Source organism: Megalobrama amblycephala, linkage group LG20 (genome assembly GCF_018812025.1).
Source record: "Megalobrama amblycephala isolate DHTTF-2021 linkage group LG20, ASM1881202v1, whole genome shotgun sequence".
Taxonomy (NCBI): Eukaryota; Metazoa; Chordata; class Actinopteri; order Cypriniformes; family Xenocyprididae; genus Megalobrama; species Megalobrama amblycephala.
The window spans coordinates 24019216-24039917 of NC_063063.1; the positions used below are offsets into that span (position 1 = coordinate 24019216).

Consider the following 20702-nt stretch of genomic DNA (forward strand, 5'->3'; position numbering starts at 1 on the left):
AAGGTTGCTTGTTCATACAGTTAGTCAAAACCAGCATGAATGAAACTTGTCAGCAAACACACATTTTTCCCACAGACACTATTTTTAGTAGTAAAAACACTTTAACCTCACACATGTGATAGCTGTCTGCCTCTATAAGCGGTAACACAACACAGGATGTTCCTTGCATGAAAATGACTGTTTGCATTATGGACAGTAGAAATACCAGTGACCTTTAAACAGTGAAGGTTCAAAGTATTAAATGCAGGAATCGGTCTGTATAGCTGTCTATATATAATGCAGTACGTGGTTTGAACTGCACAAGGTCAGTCAAACACATTTCTGATAACAACACAGAGCTGATGGAAATATTTTTTCTTACTCTTTGTAATCACTTTAATGCTTTATCTCTCCATAAAACAGTTTTCATCACTTGCTTCTGTTGCCGGATCAAAAAGTCTTTTTTTGTCAAGCAACTAGGCCGGTATCTCAGAGGGCAGCAGTCTTGTTTCTGTTGAAATCGGTTCAGCCCAGGTTGGGTGGGTTTAAATATTTTGACACTGGCTTCTTTAATTTGAATCGGCTTGTTTATGTTCTCGCCTCAGCAGAGGGAATCATACAAGAGGAGTCTCTTTGTCCGAATTGCATGTGTTTCTTATCAAGGCAGCCAGGCACAGGCATATTTCCAAACTGCACACAAGGATCCTGTGTGGCCAACGAAAAACCCAGACCCTACAGCGCCCCCTACCTGCACCTACTTTTCTGCTTGTGTTTCATTAGTCTTGAAGTCTTAATTGTTAATCGTTACCTTTTAAAGATTATTTTCCTTTCGGATCCATCATTAATTATTCACTGCACGGCCTCTATCAACTCGCTATCGTTTTTTTTCTCTCTCTCTCTCTTTCAGTGCTTCCCTTCCTCTTGTCAGTGATTTGCTGTGTTTCTGTCAGTAGCTGACTCAAGGCAGGTGGAGGGGTTTCCATGTGCTTTCCATTTGCCCTGGACTGAAACGGCCGCAATTAAAACCAAATGTGCAACCTGTGGCTCGCGCATGCAGCGCCGCTCTGACACACAGACGTGCACTCGCTTGCAAATAGTAGGGCGAACAATAACAATTCAAATTTATTGCCTTGAAACAAAACGATTGGCTGAACTCTGGAAGTCTGAGTTGTACTGGAGTGTCTGAGCAGGAGAAAACGTAAAGTTGTTTTGGTCGGGTGCTAGACGTGCGGAGGCCGGGGTGAGCGAGAGGCCAGGCCGGGGTCACCGACGAGATTCAGTTAAAAAAAGGAGAAAATTATGCGGGCAGCTGAAGTTTCTCCACTGCAGCCAGAATGTCTGCTGACCACACCATGTAGCTTGAGGACATGGAGACTATGATTAGAGCCCTGGTAGGCAGGGCTGGGGTGACTCTGGTAAGGTCGTATATAAGTACACCCACATGTTGTAGAAGTGCAGGTCCTTATACCTTGTGGGCATATGCGCCCACCTCTGACACCCCGAGGCCCCTCTTCTCTCTGTAGCATGACCTCGGTGAGCTGATAATCATAGTTATTGACAGAACAGACTCCAACTGCACTAAACAGTCCCTGTGGACAAACCGAGGTCTGATTTTCCTTTTGTCCAGATATAGGCTATGGTAGTGGTTATGTATAACATTGCTTTAGGGTGCGGTTGAATCAATTTTAGGATGTTCAGGGCACAAATGTTCACTTCATATTGCTGGTTTTCATAAAACTTATTTGATCGATGTGCAGCTTACACTGATTAGTAATGTTAGCCATAGCACCACTATTACTATTGCTCATAATAAGCCTCTAACCTTTAAGTAATAAACTTTGATGTAACTAATTACTTGCGCATGCGTTTCAAATTGCGAAGCTTCTCAATATAGATATTTAAATAACTTAAAGGGATAGTTCACCCAAAAAATGAAATTCTGTCACCATTCACTCATCCTGAAGTTGTTCCAAACCTGTATGAATTTATTTCTTCTACTAAACACAAAAGAAGATATTTTGAAGAATGGTGAAAACCAAACAGTTGATGGGCCCTATTCTGCCCTACAAAGGCAAAAGGCAGTTGCTTTATTTTTGGTCGAAAATTAGTTACTGACATTTTTGGGACATTCAAGACCTCCTTTATCATATGGATAAGTATCTTGAGTCAATTCCGTTGTTTTTTTCGAGAGAATAATGGTTTGTCTTAACGGTAACTTCCAAAAGCCCAGGAGAAACCAAGGCAGAACAAAGCAACACCCGTTACCGCTCTTTGCCTTTGTTATGGAACGCTCAAATTGAGTTAGGGTACTCTGATGTTTAGCCATTGTTTATTAGTTACTGTGCCAGTCTGGAGTTATGGTATTCTGCCATTGTTTTATTGTGAGTTTGCTGTGTTTAAATCACAGTGTAGCCTGTGTCATACATCTGTCACTGAATCACATCTGATGCACGATAAAACAAATAGTTGAGTGGTTGTTTTGATTAATAGAGTTTAAGGATGGCCCATTGCTCTCGAAGGAAAATGATGGTTGAGATGGCTTTGAAAGGCATGACTTTTGTGTAACACAAAAGATGCATTAGACAAACAAATTAGATAGATCGCAATCTACATCATTTAGCAGGCTAGCAGTCTATAGCACAAATACGCTAGTCAGCTATCCAATGAATAGACTACCAAACTGCTCCATTTAACAAAGCAATTGTAAATCATCCAAAATAAATGCCACGATCACTAGATTTTATACAGGTGTTACTATAATGATTTTGTAAATTGTGATCAGCAACAAAATATTGATAATGTGGAAGTTACTGCCATTTGCCTTGGCGTGACTTCTCACTTTTTGCAGACAATACAAAGGCAGAGTACAGTAACTTTCAGTAACAAAAGTCAAGTTTGAGCTCAAGATTTTTTATGTAGATAATTTTCATTAAAAACATCTAATTGCCAGATTTCCAGTGTCCTACCTATAATTAATTTGGCTAGACAACTAAAAATCTTTAAACAAATTTTTCTCAGTTCCACACTCTAGCGAGTTAAAGAGGTGGTTGATTAGTGTTGATGTTGCTGTTAGAGCATAAAAAAACGTCTGCAAAGTTACGACGCTCAAAGTTCAATGCAAAGGGAATTATTACCTTTTAATTCTTTGTTTAAGGACTACAACAAATGGATGGTAGGGACAACAAGCTTCTTCCTGGGTTAGTGACGTCACTAATCCTAAAATTTACATAAACCCTGCCCCAGAGGTCATGTTGGGCTGCTTTAGAAGAGGAAGAGTTGTTGTAGTAGAGTGTTGTTGCCATGTCGTCGTTTTACGCCGGACTGCTTCACAAACGAGGGTCAATTCGACACTGGATTTGCACAAAAGATTAACATGACGCCACATGCTAGTCGATGTGTTGAATCAACTCCACAGCAAATACATACATTTATTCACTAACTGTTCAGAAACGTCCAGATACATTCTATAAGTTGTAACTTCTTCCTGAGTCTCTCCATCAGTGTCCGACTCCGGTTTGAACAATGTAAGGCTGAACACCGTTACTGACAATCATCATTTTGGCTGCGTGAGATTCTCCAGCTTTGTTGTTGTTGAGCAACCGAAGCGCGAGCTGTTAAAGCTCCGCCCTTTCTGGAAAGTGGGCCGGGAGCAGCAGCTCATTTGTATTTAAGGGGACACACACAAAAATGGCCTGTTTTTGCTCACACCCAAATGAGGGCAAATTTGACAAGCTATAATAAATGATCTGTGGGGTATTTAGAGCTGAAACTTCACAGACACATTCTGAGGACACCAGAGTTTTATATTACATCTTGTAAAAGGGGCATTATAGGTCCCCTTTAAGGTCTTTTAGGCCAGAACTGACTTCCATAGTATTTTTTCCCCATACTATGGAAGTCAATGGGGCTCATCAACTGTTTGGTTAAGCATATTCTTCAAAATATTTTCTTTTGTGTTAAGCATAAGAAAGAAATTCATACAGATTTGGGACAACCTGAGGGTGAGTAAATGGCAAAATTTGCATTTTTGGGTGAACTATTCTTTTAAAATCACCCCGCAGTTTGTAGTGCAAACAAGTGCAAAACACCCCGTTTGTAGTGCAAACACCCCGCACCCCCGCAGTTTGTAGTGCAAACAAGAGTGATACCTCAAATTGTGCGGCTTGTTGAGGAGGGTGTGCTATTACTTTTCTAAACAATTATGATTTCCATTTGAAAGATGATAAAATGGATGGAAAATTCCCATAGACTCTAGAAATACCCTAGCAACCACCCAGAACACTCTAGCATTATGGTGAGATATGTAGGGGCAAGCATGACTTTTTCTTCAGAAAATGTAAAAATCTAGTTTCATTCCTGCCTGACCAGACCACCTGTTTCCTCGAATACAGACAATAGACCTGATCAGAATATTGAGTCACAGCTATGAGACCCAGAACGCAAGTAATTCCCCTTGCAGTCTATCTGTGGGCTTCATCTAATTTCATAAGAGCTAATTAAGCAGTGAAGGAGAGGTGGGTAAAGGGTTAGTTCCTGCGCTTGTGCACAGAGGGGAACAGTTTTATCTCTGTGTGTCCAAGGGCAATGCCACTCCTCTCTCGTGAACACAAAGTGCCACCCACTATGTGTTCTGTGCCCAAATATTTACACTCACTGCAGGAATGACCCCCCACCCCACCCCTCCTTTTGATGCGGTTTACAGCTCAAAACTCACTGGAAAATGTGGCTTTGGCACAAAGTCAATGACTCACAGCAAATAAGCAGCACCATTACAGAAAATAAAGAGCAGCACTGTTGTTTCAGGACACTTGGCGAAAAAAAAACAAATGGGGAGGAGGATGTAATGACAAAGGGAAGACATGGCTTTATTCCTCAACCACTTTCCTCTGTCCACACCACTGCATCCCCTACAGCCGCCAAACACATCAATCACGTTGCCCTCTTTTTTCATTTACCTGGAAAAAGGCAAGAATTATGGAGCTAAATTTCAGAGAGAGAAGAAAGCAAAGGAGTAGACGAAGAGAAATATCCCCTTGAAAGTGCACGCAGGCAGGGCACAAGGAGCTCACAAAGACTGCCCTTGATCAGACCAGTGTAAGAACAAAGGCAAGATTGTGGGGACAGTGAAGGCTTTCATGTGGATAGCCACTGTCTGTGTGCAGGCCTCACTCATGTGCAGGCGAACACAAAACCAGGGCCATTCACAACACACAAACGGCAACAAAAAATACACAAGTACAGCAGCAGCCCCAAAAAGTATTTGGACACTTAAGCTACTCTTGCATGAAAATGCATGACAAATGTCATTGCATTACATCACAAAATATCAAACCAAGTGGCATTTATTTAAAGTCGGCCTGAAATCAAAATTCATTTTCTAAATGAACGTTATAGATATTATTGTGAATGATTCATCCATATAAATGTTTCTCTCTTTTATTAATCTCGTAATGTTTAATCCAAATGTCATTTTTTAGAGTGCATCACCCACATCTCAAAATGCAATCAACAATAACCAAGTCCCTAACTTCTTTTTTGAATAATCTATCCAATCCTTATTTAAATAATTGTGTAAATATTATACAATTATTTAAATAAGTTATACTTATATATTTTGATAAAATAATATATTCTACTGTGATATATTTCAAAAATACTTCTATAATTATATAGCTTATTTTATATATATATATATATATATATATATATATATATATATATATATATGTGTGTGTGTGTGTGTGTGTGTGTGTGTGTTCCATATAAGTGGAACACATTTGGTTATACCAAATGACGTTATTTTGAAACAATGCTAACAGGCTGATATCTAGCTAGCTAGCTAGTTAGCTTGCTAGCTAGCTGGCAAAAGGAGAATAAAAAATATATATATTTATTTCATTTTAAGATATTTTAATCACAAATGAAATGGCTGTATTGGCCATTAGACGGTTAAACCGAATGACCTTTTGACACTTCGAAATATTTAAAATACATTTATATGTATCAAAATATAATTAAAACCTTTTGGATTCAATAAAAGAGATCTAGTTGTACTACCTTACATAGTCTGGATGTCATATCTTTGTTTTTATTATTATTAAGGCCTTTGGTCAAAAAATGACCTGTCACGTCATTATTATTCATCCCAAAGGTGTTCTATCAGGTTGAGGTCAGGACTCTGTGCAGGCCAGTCAAGTTCCACCACACCAAATTCTCTCATCCATGTTTTTTATGGACCTCGCTTTGTGCACTGGTGTGCAGTCATGTTGCATCAGGAAGGATTCATCTCCAAACTGTTCCCACAATGTTGGGAGCATGAAATTGTCTAAAATGTCTTGGTATGCTGAAGCATTAAGAGTTCCTTTCACTGGAACTAAGGGGCCAAGCCCAACCCCTGAAAAGCAACCCCACACCATAACCCCCCCTCCACCAAACTTTACACTTGGCACAATGCAGTCAGGAAAGTATCGTTCTCCTGGCAACCGCCAAACCCAGACTCGTCCATCGGATTGCCAGACAGAGAAGTGTGATTTGTCACTCCAGAGAACACGTCTCCACTGCTCTAGTGTCCAGTGGCGGTGTGCTTTACACCACTGCATCCAACACTTTGCATTGCACTTGGTGATGTAAGACTTGGATGCAGCTGCTCGGCCATGGAAACCCATTCCATGAAGCTCTCTACGCACTATTCTTGAGCTAATCTGAAGGCCACACAAAGTTTGGAGGTCTGTAGCTATTGACTACAAAGTTGGCGACTATATAATATGAATCTTATATATAAGAATATATATTATAAAATATTTTCTTTAACATTTATAAATAAAAATTAGGAATATACTTTTATACTTTTTACTCATACAATTTTAGTGTTCAAAAGTGTTTAAATACTTACACAATATTTACACAAATAATGTACCAACATAGATAAGCTAATAAGCAACCACATGCTAAACAGCTTCACAGCATTTCCAGCTCACAAATGTTCTCTGTGCTATGAGGATATATAAAAGGCAGACTGTGAAATAATAACTGTTTAGATTTATGTGCGATTATGTTTACATATGCCGGCTTTCGACATGAAATAAAAAATAGTGTGTTTCTAGGGTCCAACTGTGCAGTGAAGCCTTTACTTATGGCTATTTAAGAAGACATTTCCTGTTTATAACAGGATAATGTGTTTCTCTTTGGCCCGAACCTGCAGCTCTTGCCAGCAGCTGCTCTGTGGCGATCCTCACGCATTTCTGCGCCACAGAACGAGGGAGGAGGAAATGGGGTAATAAAAAGTGAGAGGGTCTGAGATTCCAGAGGACCCAGAGCAAGTGTGACACACTTTCTCTGGGTGAGTGTGTACCTGTCTGTATTGGCCTGTGTTTGAGTGCAAGTATGTGTGTGTGTGGTGATTGTGTGTGTGTGTGTGTGTTCTAGAGCATGTGTTCGTGAAGGCTAGGTTAGAAGCAGATGCAGAGATAATGGATGGATGTTGATTCTACACTGTCACCACTGTATGGCCATTTGGAGCCATTAAAAATCCCCAATGTCTCTTTGATTCCTGTTCACTTCAGCTGCTGTGCTCCTTCTGAATTGTATGTGTGCGTTTGTGCATGTGCGTGTATGTGCCTATTAGATCTGACAAAATGATCAAAAAGGAAAGCGGAGAGACACTGAATATAAGAAATCCATTTAGTTTCTGGGTAAGAAGAGGGAGTTGAAGAGGATGTGATGTAAGCAGAAATGGACTGGCCATATAGGACTTTTTCCAGTGGGCTAGTGGGATTATTTTACAAAGCGATTTTAATCATATAAAAAAATATATAAAGGAGAAAAGGTTCATCCTCAAGCTGCCCCAAGGTGCAATATGTAATAATTTTGCAGTAAAATATCCAAAAACCACTAGGCCAGTGTTATGTATTTTGTTCACTTGAGTTCTTACAATATCCCAAATGTTTCCAACTATTTGTAAATCGCGAGAAAATTGCAATTTTAACCAAGGTGCCGGGACGTGTGAGGAGTCGCCCGTCAATTGCGTCATACCCGCGCTACCCTCGGTTTCCGGTTTTATTTTGTAGAAACCATGGAAACACCAAAGACGCTTTAATATATTACATGTTTTAATAGAGAAGGGAACAACTATTTTGATATATTCATAGACAGAAAACTAATTGTTGTTATATAGCTCAACACGTTTAGTCTTATTGTTTAAATCTAATTCTCTTGATTTTTTGCGAGTACCATGCTTTACCATGCCTCTGAGAAAAACACTATTTTGTGAAGTAGCTAACATAGCATAATCAGATGCAACTTTATTTTTAGTAACAGTAAGAATTTTCTCCATCATACAATACGTTTTAAAATGAATTGCATGCCATTTATCAACACAAGCCATTCAGAATTTAATATGATATTCTAAAATCGATCTATCTTACTGCAGTGTGCAACAAGTGTCTCACAGCAGCCGCCGAGCGAACGCACAGAGTAACATTATAACTTCATTTTAAACACACTCAAATGTATCTAATATAATAAACAGAGCTGTGTAACCTCATACTCATGACCGGAAAAGCGGAAGCGGCGCCGGCGACTGTGGCATAATAAAAGTTCTGCTGCTCGTGAAGCGTGTGTTGCGCAATCGCTCCAGCGGCCTCGTTCAGCTCCCACAACACTCGCCCCTGCTCTGCTTCATACTACAGTAACGTTAATAATCGCATCCATGAACATGATTTCTTCCTGAGTCCTATCCCAATTCTTTTGCACTGTCTGTTGATGTGGAGACCACATGTCCCAAGATTCTGCGCTCAAACGTGGCGTCATCAAGCTACGCCTTTGTTTTGAATAGGCCTCTAGCGACCTCTAGCGGACAGAAATCTTACATACTGCACCTTTAACCCCCAGTAGCTTGTAATAATCCTGGAGTATGCATGCAAGTGTGTATACACACACACACACACACACACACACACACATATGAAAATAGATTTGCGAATGCTGAGCATGTAAGATATCAAAAAAAAAAAAAAAACAGTATCTTTATTGCAGTAAAAAGCAATATCACGTGTAAAATGTATGTGTTATGGCCGTTTATAAACAAGCAGGGTACTTATTTTTCATAAATATAATACAAAAGAACAATATAACATATATAGAACAATTCTGTAAGAACAAGTCTCCGTTGCTAGTTCAAAAACGTCACGTTAGCAACGACGTTTTCCGCCATTTTGAGGTGCAGCTAGCCTAATTGGCCGATTGTGTGATATTGCTTTTATACAACAGTTCAATAAACAGGTAGTTAATATTGAGTAACTTACGTTTCAAACACGTCTTTAAGTACATCTTCAATACGTCTTTAAAAACCACAGAAGAATAATGCAGTAGTGGTGTTTCCTTCCTTGAATGATTCCGTCTTTTCGAATGAATCGGTTCAATGAATGATTCAATGAATCACTTGTAGACCTTTTCTGAATTCAGAACCGTGTTCTACCATACTACTTACTTTTTATGCAATAGAAAGATATAGTAAGAAAAAAAAGAAAGAGTAGTATGCTAGTATTCGTTTGCAGCACATTATTTGTGTCATTTTTGAATGAATCAGAGTTTTTTTTTTTTAAACAAATCTGAATGAATGGTTCCAAAAACTGGAACAGGCACCTGCCGCCACCTAAAGGCGTATCGATGTTATCTGCAGAAAGAGTTAAGATATTACAATTTTTATATTATTATTATAGCATTGTTAGGTATTGTTAAAAAAAGTCAAAATAAAATGACATAATATTACAAAATAAAGAAGTAAGAAATGCCCCATAACTCGAATGTATTTTGCTGTCTAAACATATTTGACACTGACAGCATAGTGAATAATAAGATATAATGGCTGAAATGTGGCAACAGGAACATCTCCTCCATAGTGAACGACAACATGAAGCAAAACTCTCCTGTACCAGGTATGTTAATTTTGTTTTGACCTCATCAAAGACATTTCTTCGATTTGCAAAAAGATTCTCTATTATATGCAGCACACATTCACTTCCCTAGAAGAAAGGAGCCTTATAAAGCTACACTGTTGATGGAGAAGAGAGAGAGAGAGATTATGGGGTCATGGTCCATAAAAAGGGGGGTGGGGGTTATATGGTTATTCGAAAGAGTGAAAAACGGGTGAGGAAAGGGGGGTATTCCTGTACCCCATCTGTTCCCCTCAGTCACTATGAAGAAGATTCGTGGCCAAGGATGGGGTCAATCAGAGGGCAGGGGCTGGGTAGCTCACTTGCTGCATGTGAAGCCATGAAAGTCATCTAAAAGAGATTCATTAGTAATGTTAGGGGAGCACTGGCTGTACCCCACTAATTCCTCAGCAGCTGCGAGCCATGCATCTGGTCTGAGCACTGTGCCTGTGATTGGCCGTGTTTCAGTGGGAGGGGCAGAAGAGGGAGGGGCCACTAAAATCATCTGTGATCTATGCTTTTCTCTTTTAAGGCACTGAGCTGCCACTGTCTCCTCTCTTTTTACCATGAGGGTTATAATTAGTGAAAAAAAAAAACGGCCGACACAGATTTCTCAAAGAATTATTGAGAGGCCCAAAAGCGGCATAGAAAGATTTCCAGAAGCATACGGTGGCCGTTGCTTGTGTAAACTGAGGCCGAATCAAAGCATTTATGGCGTAATATATTATATTTAGAATTCACTTTCATCAAGCGAGTCCTAAATGATCCGTTAGTTTTACAGAAACCTAAAACCACCCCAATCACTCCCCACCGCCACACAGGAATGAGGTGCCTTCTTTCTCCTCACGGACCCACCTACCAAGTCTGTATATCAAAAAATCAGTCAAGTGTCGGCATTCGCACATAACCATGTCTCAAAAAAGGATTTTAATTGGAGAAACTCGACGGGAGCCGACACAGGGGCCCTTTCTGTGCCCGTTGCATGTAACAGGCCAGGCCATTGACCGGACCCTTCATCCCCCGTGGCTGATATATGGCGGGTTTGTATGAGGATGGCTGTGCATAACTTTGAGAGGAGAGGCTACATAGATCAGCCCATCAGCGCAACTCTTGTCACCCTCCTATTTTACGAGTCTGAGGGTTCCCCCCCCATGTAAAGATTTATGACAAGTTTTTTCTCTGCTATTTCATGGGTGTTTGAGAGGGGTTAGTTAAGCCCAATTCAACATGAAAACCTGATTGAGATGTACTAACAGACGCTACTGTAGTTGGCAGTCACGGGGGGAGGGATGGGTCGGGTACAGCAAAAGACGGAAGGAAAGAGGCAGAGGAATGTTTTAGGCCTGTAAAATAGCCACCTCTCAAGCCAAGACGCTTGCCATGTTTGGGTGGAGAGCAGCTTTTAATGGGCAAAGACAATTTGGCGCTCTTTCTGAAAGACTGACTTTCAGTGAGTGCTTCACAGGCAACCAACGTCTGTACACATGTGGTCAGACAACTGATAAATGGACAGGACAACTAATCTGAAAGGAAAACATTCTCACTTTAATTACCCCCTATCTTTAAGCTGTGTGAAAACCGAAATTATAGCTGTCAGGCCAAGTAAATACTGAATGCACAGTTTTTCCCTTCACAATTGCCATCTTGTGTGTTTGAGTGTGTGTGAGAGAGCTTCGCCCAAAGCCGTAATAGCAGTATCTGTAACGTAGAGAGATTTAGTCGTTCTAATGGTGTAAATGTCATTCTGACACTTTTACTGTCCATATGCACATGCCAAAGAGCTGCCTGTGCATGTGTTATGCGGGAAAAATTCCCAGCAACGTTACTGACCCCCACACAGTGACGCATCGATGTGTCTGTGGCCGTGTTCTGCTTATTTAACAAGAAATATCCATGAAACAATGAACACTGTTTTCAAGCACCAGCTAATATTCTGTGTCATCTCCCAAATGTTCTCCCTAAATCAGAGTAACTGCCATAGACATCGAAGGGGACATATCTCCCCTGATATTTTAAAAAGTATATTCAATGATGAAGTTTTAAACTTTCACCCTCAATCTTGAATTTGGCATTTGATAGAAAAAAATACACTATATATATATATATATATATATATATATATATATACACACAAACACACACAGTATATAATAGTATATGTATATAACAGTATATATACTTATAAATAATTATATGCATATATATGTGTGTGTGTGTATATATATATATATATATATATATATATATATATATATATATATATATGTATATATAATGTATACAGTACATACACTACTGCTCAAAAGTTTGGGATCGGTAAGATTTTTAATGTTATTAGAAGAAGTTTCGTCTGCTCACCAAGGGTGCATTAACTTAATTAAAAATAGTAAAAACAGTAATATTGTGAAATATTATTACAATTTAAAATGACCGGTTTATATTTGAAAATATTTTAAAATGTAATTTATTCTTGTGTTGGCAAAGCTGAATTTTCAGCATCAGTACTCCAGTCTTCAGTGTCACATGATCCTTCAGAAATCATTCTAATATGTCAATTTGCTGCTCAAGAAACATTTATTGTTTACAACTGTACAAAATATTTGTGTACAATATTTTTTTTTTTCAGGATTCTTTGAATAGAAAGTTCAAAAGAACAGTGTTTATTTGAAATCTAATCTAATCTAACATTATAAATGTCTTTACTGTCACTTTTGATTGATCTAATGCATAAAAGTATTAATTTCTTTAATTTATAAAAAAAAAAAAAAAAAAAAAAAATTCTTACTGACCCCAAACTTTTGAACGGTAGTGTATATATATTTGTTGAACTGTGGTTATGTTTATATACTGTATGTATACATACATACATATATATATATATATATATATATATATATATATATATATATATATATATATAAAAATAACATGCATTTTGTATTATCTCCTTTATTTTCTCCTTTATTTTGTTAAAATTATTCACATTTTCACAGATTCTGCAAGTGGTTCACATACTTTTTATATATATATGTTCGACAAAAAGAAAAGCATGTTAACATAATGAATGGTAATAACTCTTTAATTAGTCAATTAATTCTGTGTTGGTGCTTTTTGTTATTTTATTTATTTTATCATTAAGGTTATGACAGTTCAGTACTGAAAAATTTGGTTCCCTTACCATCACCACGACCTAGAGTAGAAATGACAGGAAGTGGAATTTACTGAATTGCAATTCAACACAGGCATTCTGGGAAATTAAGTGGTTGTCCCACCCTAAAATTAATTTATTAAATATCTATCTACATCTATATGCCTATTAACAAACTTCAATAATTTTAAAACCATTTTAAAAATGTAGCAATTTTAAAACAATTACAATTTACAGTCATTTCAATTTCAATTCATTTTAATTGTACTTACATTCAAATTCAAATTGCAAATCTGCATCCTGTTTGCTACCTCATTCCAAACTCAGGAAACGAATTTGAAAAAAATCATAATTCGATTCTGAATCACACACAAACGTACGCAGAACAAGACATTCTAGAGGATTTCCTTCTAAACAGATTTTCTTATCTTCATCACTGAGTTTATTGTATTTAAAACACACCACCATGAATTTCAAATAGATTTGAAACTCATGATTTGATTTAGAGAATCATATTAAAACAGGTAACACTGGAATGAACAAACACAGACAGGGCTGTTTAGAATACTTAAACCATTGATTACTGACTACAGGCGATGACAGATTATTGGCACAGGAACAGGTATTCGTTTCTTTATTTGAATCAGCCCTTAAATTCAGCCAGGCTCCCATTATAAATAGGTCCGACCTTTGGTTGAACGGTTGATTGAGGCATACCATTCTCATTGCACAAAAAACATCTTTTGTTCCTTTTATTCACAATTATCAACATAATGGCCGTTATCTGCAGCCTTTAGCAATGCTGATGGTTAATAGAGAGGGCTTTAATAGATTTTAGGAGGACAAAGGTAGGCAATGTTTAGCTGCACATGTCAGTCTTTTTGTGTGCAGGGAGAGTCTGCATTAAAAACCTCATTCACAAGGCTGGTTGATGTGTAATTAAATGTGATTACAGCCGCAGTCTGTGTGTGTCCTTTCTGAGGTCACTTGCACACACACACACACACACACACACACACACACACACACACACACACACACACACACACATATCAAGCGCTGCAACTCTCCGTCGCCAGGTTTCATCCCCCTTCCTTGGCTTCCTGAGGAGCCTGTGACTTTGGTGGCTGATGGGAAATTTTGTGCATGCCTGAGCTCACAAAGGCTCTCTTTCAGCCGCATGCATGCTTGACCTCTCGCAGTTCATCGCCCCGCTTTGTGCTCCCGTGACCTCGTGCTGACCAGGGGTTTCCCCTGGAGGTCAGCGGTTCAATCGGGTGCCTGTGTCTAATTTCTTGCTGGCTACAGAATCTCTCTCCCCCCGCTGCCAAATCTGCCCAGCAATCTGCCCACGGTCTCTCCTTCTGCTGCTTGGGCCTAATTCCAATCTTCAGGGATTAGGTGTGGAGTGACAAGACCCTCCGGCCAATGGGCTGACTTGTCAGTTAGGTTCGAAGGCCAGTGGTACACAATAGCCAGACTTTTCCTGTCTCCTACCCAAAACCAGCCCCCCTAAAACAACACACTAAAATCCCCTCCCAGGAGAGCATATGCCTGACTGGGGCACGCTGGTCCCAACCTCTCTCCTCCATACAAACTATCAACAGAACAGAAGCCTCTGTTGCCCGGATTCCGCAGGGCTCCTGTTGCAGATCAACATCCCTTGTTCCTGTTTCCCTTTCCTGCTCAAATCTCTGTCCAAATGAAACAACACCGTGTTTCGTCTGTGTAGGTGCTGTTGACAGACAGAGCCATTGATGTGATCTCTGCATGCATAAAACCTACACCGTGTGTCAAAGTAAAGCATTGCGGGACTCTAAGATATTGCAGGTGTTGGTTACTTTGAAAACAAAACGAACAAACCGTCAATTTCCAATTTCAGCAATATTCGTCAAATGAAAGTGAACGTGACTAAACGTGACATGCTGTGACGATGTAGGCAGCATGTAATTCCACTCCTGGCCACTGGAGGCAGCAGGGCGCACTAGTGTCTTTGGTGGTAACGCCACACTGGCAGCACTGTGCGTACTTCCTGGTTACAGATTAGGGGAAACAAGGATTTTTTTGCCTCTTTCGTGAAATATCTTTTTAAATATTTGTTGAATCTCCTGTAACTTTATACAGACGGCATAAACATCACCGGACGTTTATTAATAATCGTTTTAAAAAAAGTCATGAACCGATGGTGACTTAGAAGAAATGAATGACTGATGGGAAAAGTGTGGACGTGGTATGTAAACAAACTTTTTTAAAACCTCTTTAGTCCCGAGATGGGAAACTTTATAAACTGTCAGTGTGGTTAGTTATGAGAAATGCTATTTTTTGCATACAAAAAGCAGATTAAATTAGCAAATTAGATATGTAGTATACAATAACTAGTTGATGTGTAAAAGTGTATAGTTACACATAGTCGCATGAACTCTAATATTAATTTGATAGATTAAAAATGTTTATTTTCGCCAGTGATTCAAGATAAAAGCAAACACTGCATATTTTCTGTCTAACATTCTGCCATTTGTGATTTTATTGTAAACTGACATGTCTGTAAACCAACAATAGTGGTCTACAATAGTGGTGTCATACTGTAATGATCTGTTTTCATTTAGCATGTAAAGAAATCTTCTATATCAATCCAAATATAGCATCTTTTTTATATTTCAGAGTTTATTTGAAGTTGGTGTAGTTTAATAGTATACATTTGTATTGATTATATCTTTGATTTGCATTAATTACTGTTTTTCAGAAGCTGTTTGCATATTATTCTTGTCATACAGCATAAAATTTAATTATGAATTAATAAATAAATAAGAATTTTAATTGTTGAAAATGATTATATGTTGCTGTTTTGTATTAACCTGTATATTCTCTTCATTTACAAGGCATATAAAACAAGAAAATCAAAAACAAAAGTCTCAGTAAGGTTGAATGTGATAATGCTAATGTTTTTTTTTTTTCTTCTGTCTCCACAGAGCATTATAGCGAACATTTAAAGGACATCTGTGTCCACCCACTTCTCTCAAATAAACCTTAAGCACCACACACACACCTGTCTGGACATTAGAGATCTCAGGTGTCCGAGAGCCAAAATGACTGCGTCAAATTGGGGTCTGATCATGAACGTTGTAAACAGCATTGTGGGTGTGAGTGTCTTGACGATGCCCTTCTGCTTCAAACAGGTAAACACATGGTTAAAGGCATTATGGGAAAGTGTGCTGATAGGAGGATTCCATATATTGAAGTCTGCCAAATGCGCTCACAGTTGTTTACACACAACTTTCCTGGTTAATAATCTGTGAATGGAGGGAATCAGAAATTGATAAGCTGCAATTTTAGTTTGTCCACACTATTTTGTGTCAGTAAAAGAATCAGTCTAAGCATGTGACTTCGATTTTAGACATGTAGGACATCTGTTTTCATCTATTACTTTTTATAGCAGTTTTTCTTTTTCATTCTCTCTGCAGTGTGGAATTGTGCTGGGCACATTGTTGTTGTTCTTCTGTTCATGGATGACCCACCAGTCCTGCATGTTTCTAGTCCACTCAGCCAGTAACACCAAACGCAGGACTTATGCTGGACTAGGTGAGAGTGGCCAAAAGCAACAAACACCCAGAGGCTGCATTAATTTTCCATCATTTACCATGTGTGGATTACTGTGGAATAATTCATTCAATTCAGTTCACATATATTTGTATTGCACTTGCAAAGCAACTTACAGGAAAATGCATTTTTCTACATTACAGTTTAGATTAATCTGTTATCAGAGGTGACTGTGTCAAAGTAATGTCCATATGTCAAAAATGTACAGTTCTAAGATAATACAAATCATGTATTCATTTAGGCAGAAACAATGATCTCATTAAAGCAATTATTACAAGTTGTAATTATAAGGATTATAATAAATAGAAATGCATTCATTATATTGTTCATTAAATCAGGTGACCAGATTGCAAGATTGCAACAGCTGTTGAATTATTTTCATTACGATTAAGCAAAATTAAAAGAAAAAGCAAGGAACCAACAACTAACCGTTAACACAGACTGAAAGAGCTCCTGCCACAGAAATGTTTTTGATAGTAGTGTTACATACTACTACATATAAAAATACTATTCAAGAGAAAATGTACAACCTTTATTGTCAAATGGGTGAAAAATAATTTAAGAAAAAAACTGAACTTTTACAAGACACTTTTGCAAGAAGCTTTCTTTTTTGGTTTTGGGTTTGAAATTTGTCTACCTTTTTTCTCTGTATCTCTCACTTCCCAGCTTTTCATGCTTATGGAAAACCAGGCAAAGCACTTGTGGAATTGAGGTAAGATGCCTTTGTAGGGAAGAAATTCGATCTCATGAATGAAATAAAGTTTGCTTGTATTTGCTGCTGACATTCTCTCTCTTTTCAGCATGATTGGCCTCATGCTGGGGACATGCATTGCTTTCTACGTCGTCATCGCAGATCTGGGGTCCAACTTCTTTGCTCAGCTGCTTGGGCTGCAGGTAAGAAATAACCTTCCTAGTTTTAGGTTGTCACGTGGCTAAAATTAGGTAAACTCCTGTTGTTACTCCAACACATTTCTTCCAAATCTATTAATTGTTTATATGCAGTTCCCAGAACCGATCATTGCCCTTGTTCATAAACCTCTTGTACTGATAAAATCAAAGGCCCCTATCTTTAAAGAGTGCTGAGCTACAAAAGAAAAAAACACTTCATAGACGTTTTATAACTCTAGAGTAGATTAGATCACAGTTTCTGTGTGAAAATGAACTTTTTATCACACCTGCCAATGTCGGGTGAATTGAGAAATGTTACTGGCCATAAATATTTCTTACTAGTGGTTGAATGTTATATCGCCAAGGCTATATATATATATATATATATATATATATATATATATATATATATATATATATATATATATTGACTTTATATAAGCCATCGGCCACTCTACTCTCTAAGATATCAGCATTGGCCATCAGAAAACCAATATCATTCGACCGACCACTAGTAATAACATATATATATATATATATATATATATATATATATATATATATATACAGTATATATATATATATATATATATATATATATATATATACAGTATATATATATATATATATATATATATATATATATATATATATATATACAGTATATATATATATACAGTATATATATATATATATATATATATATTTTTTTTTTCCCTTTTTTCCTTTTTCAGTTTTGATGCCCTGAATTTGCCAGTAACTGCTTTTCCTTTTGCTCTTTCAGGTGACACGTAGCTTTCGTATCGTGTTACTGATCTCAGTCTCGCTGTTAGTCGTACTGCCCCTCAGCTTGCAGAGAAACATGATGTCATCCATCCAGTCGTTCTCAGCCATGGCACTGATCTTCTACACACTCTTCATGTTCACGGTGAGTCGTTCCCCTTTCCACTGTTCCAAACTCCAACCCTGTAAAACCCATCAGCACACCCTCATCCAGGTGTAGACAGTTTACTTTATATATATATATATATATATATAATAATTATAATAATAATATAGTATATTGCATTGGTATGAGGAAGTAAAGGGGTAATTTGATCTTTTAGCTATTTGAATATTTAATTAAATGATATAAAAATGTGTTTTATAAAGCGTAAGAGGGCGCTTCAACATGACTTTCAAACACTTCAAATTACAGCTGCTCATTATGGTTGCTTTAAGGACATGTTTTTGAAAGTCACTTCAATGATGTAGTGTATTAAGTATGTGTGGAATTCATTTATAGCTTTTATAAATGAAATTGGCCAATTTCTGTCTCTTTTGAGAAGTTTAATGTGGCGATTGGCTGATTTTTGTGAATACAATGTGAATATGCATCACCATGGCAGCAGGACTTCAATGTCTGTGGATTTTTCAGAGGCTTAAAAGTGAAGCGTAAGCTCTTAACTAAAGAGAACCATCACAGAACAGAGAACATTATAAAACTCTGTATTAGGGAAAGATGTTGAATGTGGTAGAGAGCAGTTTTTAAATCAAATTCAATGAATATTCCATTTACATATTTTTCAAGTTATATACAGTGGGGGAAAAATAGCTGAGATCATATTGAAATTTTCTAATTTAACCTGTAAGGTTTAGAATTTTGAGAAATGTAAAACAAAGAAGTGTAAAATGAATAAGACATAGATATTTAAGATACTGTGAACCTCTTTATAAAGACGGTCAGGTGTTCGTTCTTCCATTGAAGCAAAAAATGCTTGAAATTCAGGTTTTACACAAGTTTTCACTTGGATTATGTTAATAAAATAATTTATAATAATAAAATGACAAAAAAAGCATTTTCCCCACAACATAGAAGCATTTTTACTAATGGTCCTGATTTTTTGATCTAACTTTATGTAATCTGAATATTTATAACATTGACATTGCAAACATGGATGTTCCTGGAGTTTTTTATTCAATTGCATCACAGTGTAATTACCTTTACAGGTTATTTACCTTTTTATCCAGCTCCACAGGGCGTTCTTTTCCCCAACCCAATTTATTAGTCTAGCATTTAACCATCTATGTGTCTTCCTCTGCCCCCATCTGAACCACTGCCCCGCCCCCATTCCTGATGCTGACTTCTGACTGACCATCTGACGCTCTGACTCGCCGGCCTATAGATAGTGTTGTCGTCTCTGCGTTACGGAATAATCAGTGGCTCCTGGGTGGAGCAAGTACATCTGTGGCGCTTCAAGGGTGTCATACAGTGTCTGCCAATTATCGCCACCACCTTCTGCTGCCACCCGTAAGTAATCCGCCCCGGAGAACGGACCGCACCACTGCCATGGATTCAGCTACATTACCCAAAATCCCCTTCCTCCTCTGTCCACCTTCATCCAATCTAAAGCTCTGTTTGTCGGTGCTGTCTGGTTCAGGGTATTTTTGTGTGTGTGAATGTGTGAGGTCAGTGCATTCGTGGCAGAATTCATATGTATTGTGGGTCGTCAGAGTTGTCTCGACTCTTTGGTGATACCCAGCGTCCCTTGATATATTCCCGCTAGAATTATTTTCTTACGACTGGGTAAGCAGGTCTGATAGGTTTGGTGATACAGATGGTTACACGGGCTGGTGCTTTTGATTTTGAAAGTGGTGAGTTGCTGCAAATGTTTTCTGCAAATGTGTGTAGCAATCAGATTTTATCTTTCAAGATTGTTTTGCATGCAACTAGAAAGTTTTGCTGTCCTTCAGAGATGAACTGGCATTGAAAATCATGTGTGGAAGTTGATCAGTACGATTTGTTCAATATGACTTTCCCCCATTAGTTGGCAAATCAGTTCCTTTGTTTCTCCCCTTAAAGAAGTTCACTCAAAAATGAAAATTCTGTTATGATTTACTCACCATAATGTTGTTTTAAATATGATGACTTTCTTTCTACCATGAAACACAACAGAAAAAGTAAGTGCTGTTTTGATGATTTCAAGCTTCTAAAGGCCAGAACACACCAAGCCGACGCCAACGAACTAGTGGCGACGAAAGCAAACTGCGGGGTTGGCTCACGTCGGCAGCGTCTGTGTCCAAAGTTGCCCTGACACACCAAACCGACGCTAAACAGCGACGGCCAAGTAGCACGTCAGTTCTGCGCCTGCGTGAGATGAAATGCCTTTCCGAACAGC

General features: G+C 38.1%; 2 protein-coding genes across 7 annotated transcripts in view; one reads left to right on the plus strand and one right to left on the minus strand.

The window, feature by feature from the left end:
• bahcc1b (BAH domain and coiled-coil containing 1b) overlaps positions 1 to 9406 on the minus strand; it is a 163356-nt gene extending 153950 nt beyond the window's left edge. For all 3 annotated transcript variants that reach the window (XM_048169791.1, XM_048169796.1, XM_048169790.1), the window contains exon 1: positions 9282 to 9406. The gene's annotated coding sequence lies outside the window, so the exon portion shown is untranslated. The remainder of the gene's footprint in view (positions 1 to 9281) is intronic.
• Positions 9407 to 15016: 5610 nt separating this feature from the next.
• The window catches only part of slc38a10 (solute carrier family 38 member 10), a 30230-nt gene continuing 24544 nt past the window's right edge, over positions 15017 to 20702 (plus strand). The window contains exons 1-7 of one of the 4 annotated variants that reach the window (XM_048169857.1): positions 15019 to 15289; positions 16029 to 16235; positions 16521 to 16638; positions 17323 to 17368; positions 17457 to 17550; positions 18329 to 18472; positions 19710 to 19834. In XM_048169857.1, coding sequence (XP_048025814.1) covers positions 16146 to 16235; positions 16521 to 16638; positions 17323 to 17368; positions 17457 to 17550; positions 18329 to 18472; positions 19710 to 19834 — 617 coding nt within the window. In that variant the 5' untranslated portion in view covers positions 15019 to 15289; positions 16029 to 16145. Of the gene's footprint in view, positions 15290 to 16028; positions 16236 to 16520; positions 16639 to 17322; positions 17369 to 17456; positions 17551 to 18328; positions 18473 to 18569; positions 19835 to 20702 lie in introns of those variants that run through there. The other 3 variants (XM_048169858.1, XM_048169856.1, XM_048169859.1) reach the window with 3 other exon arrangements.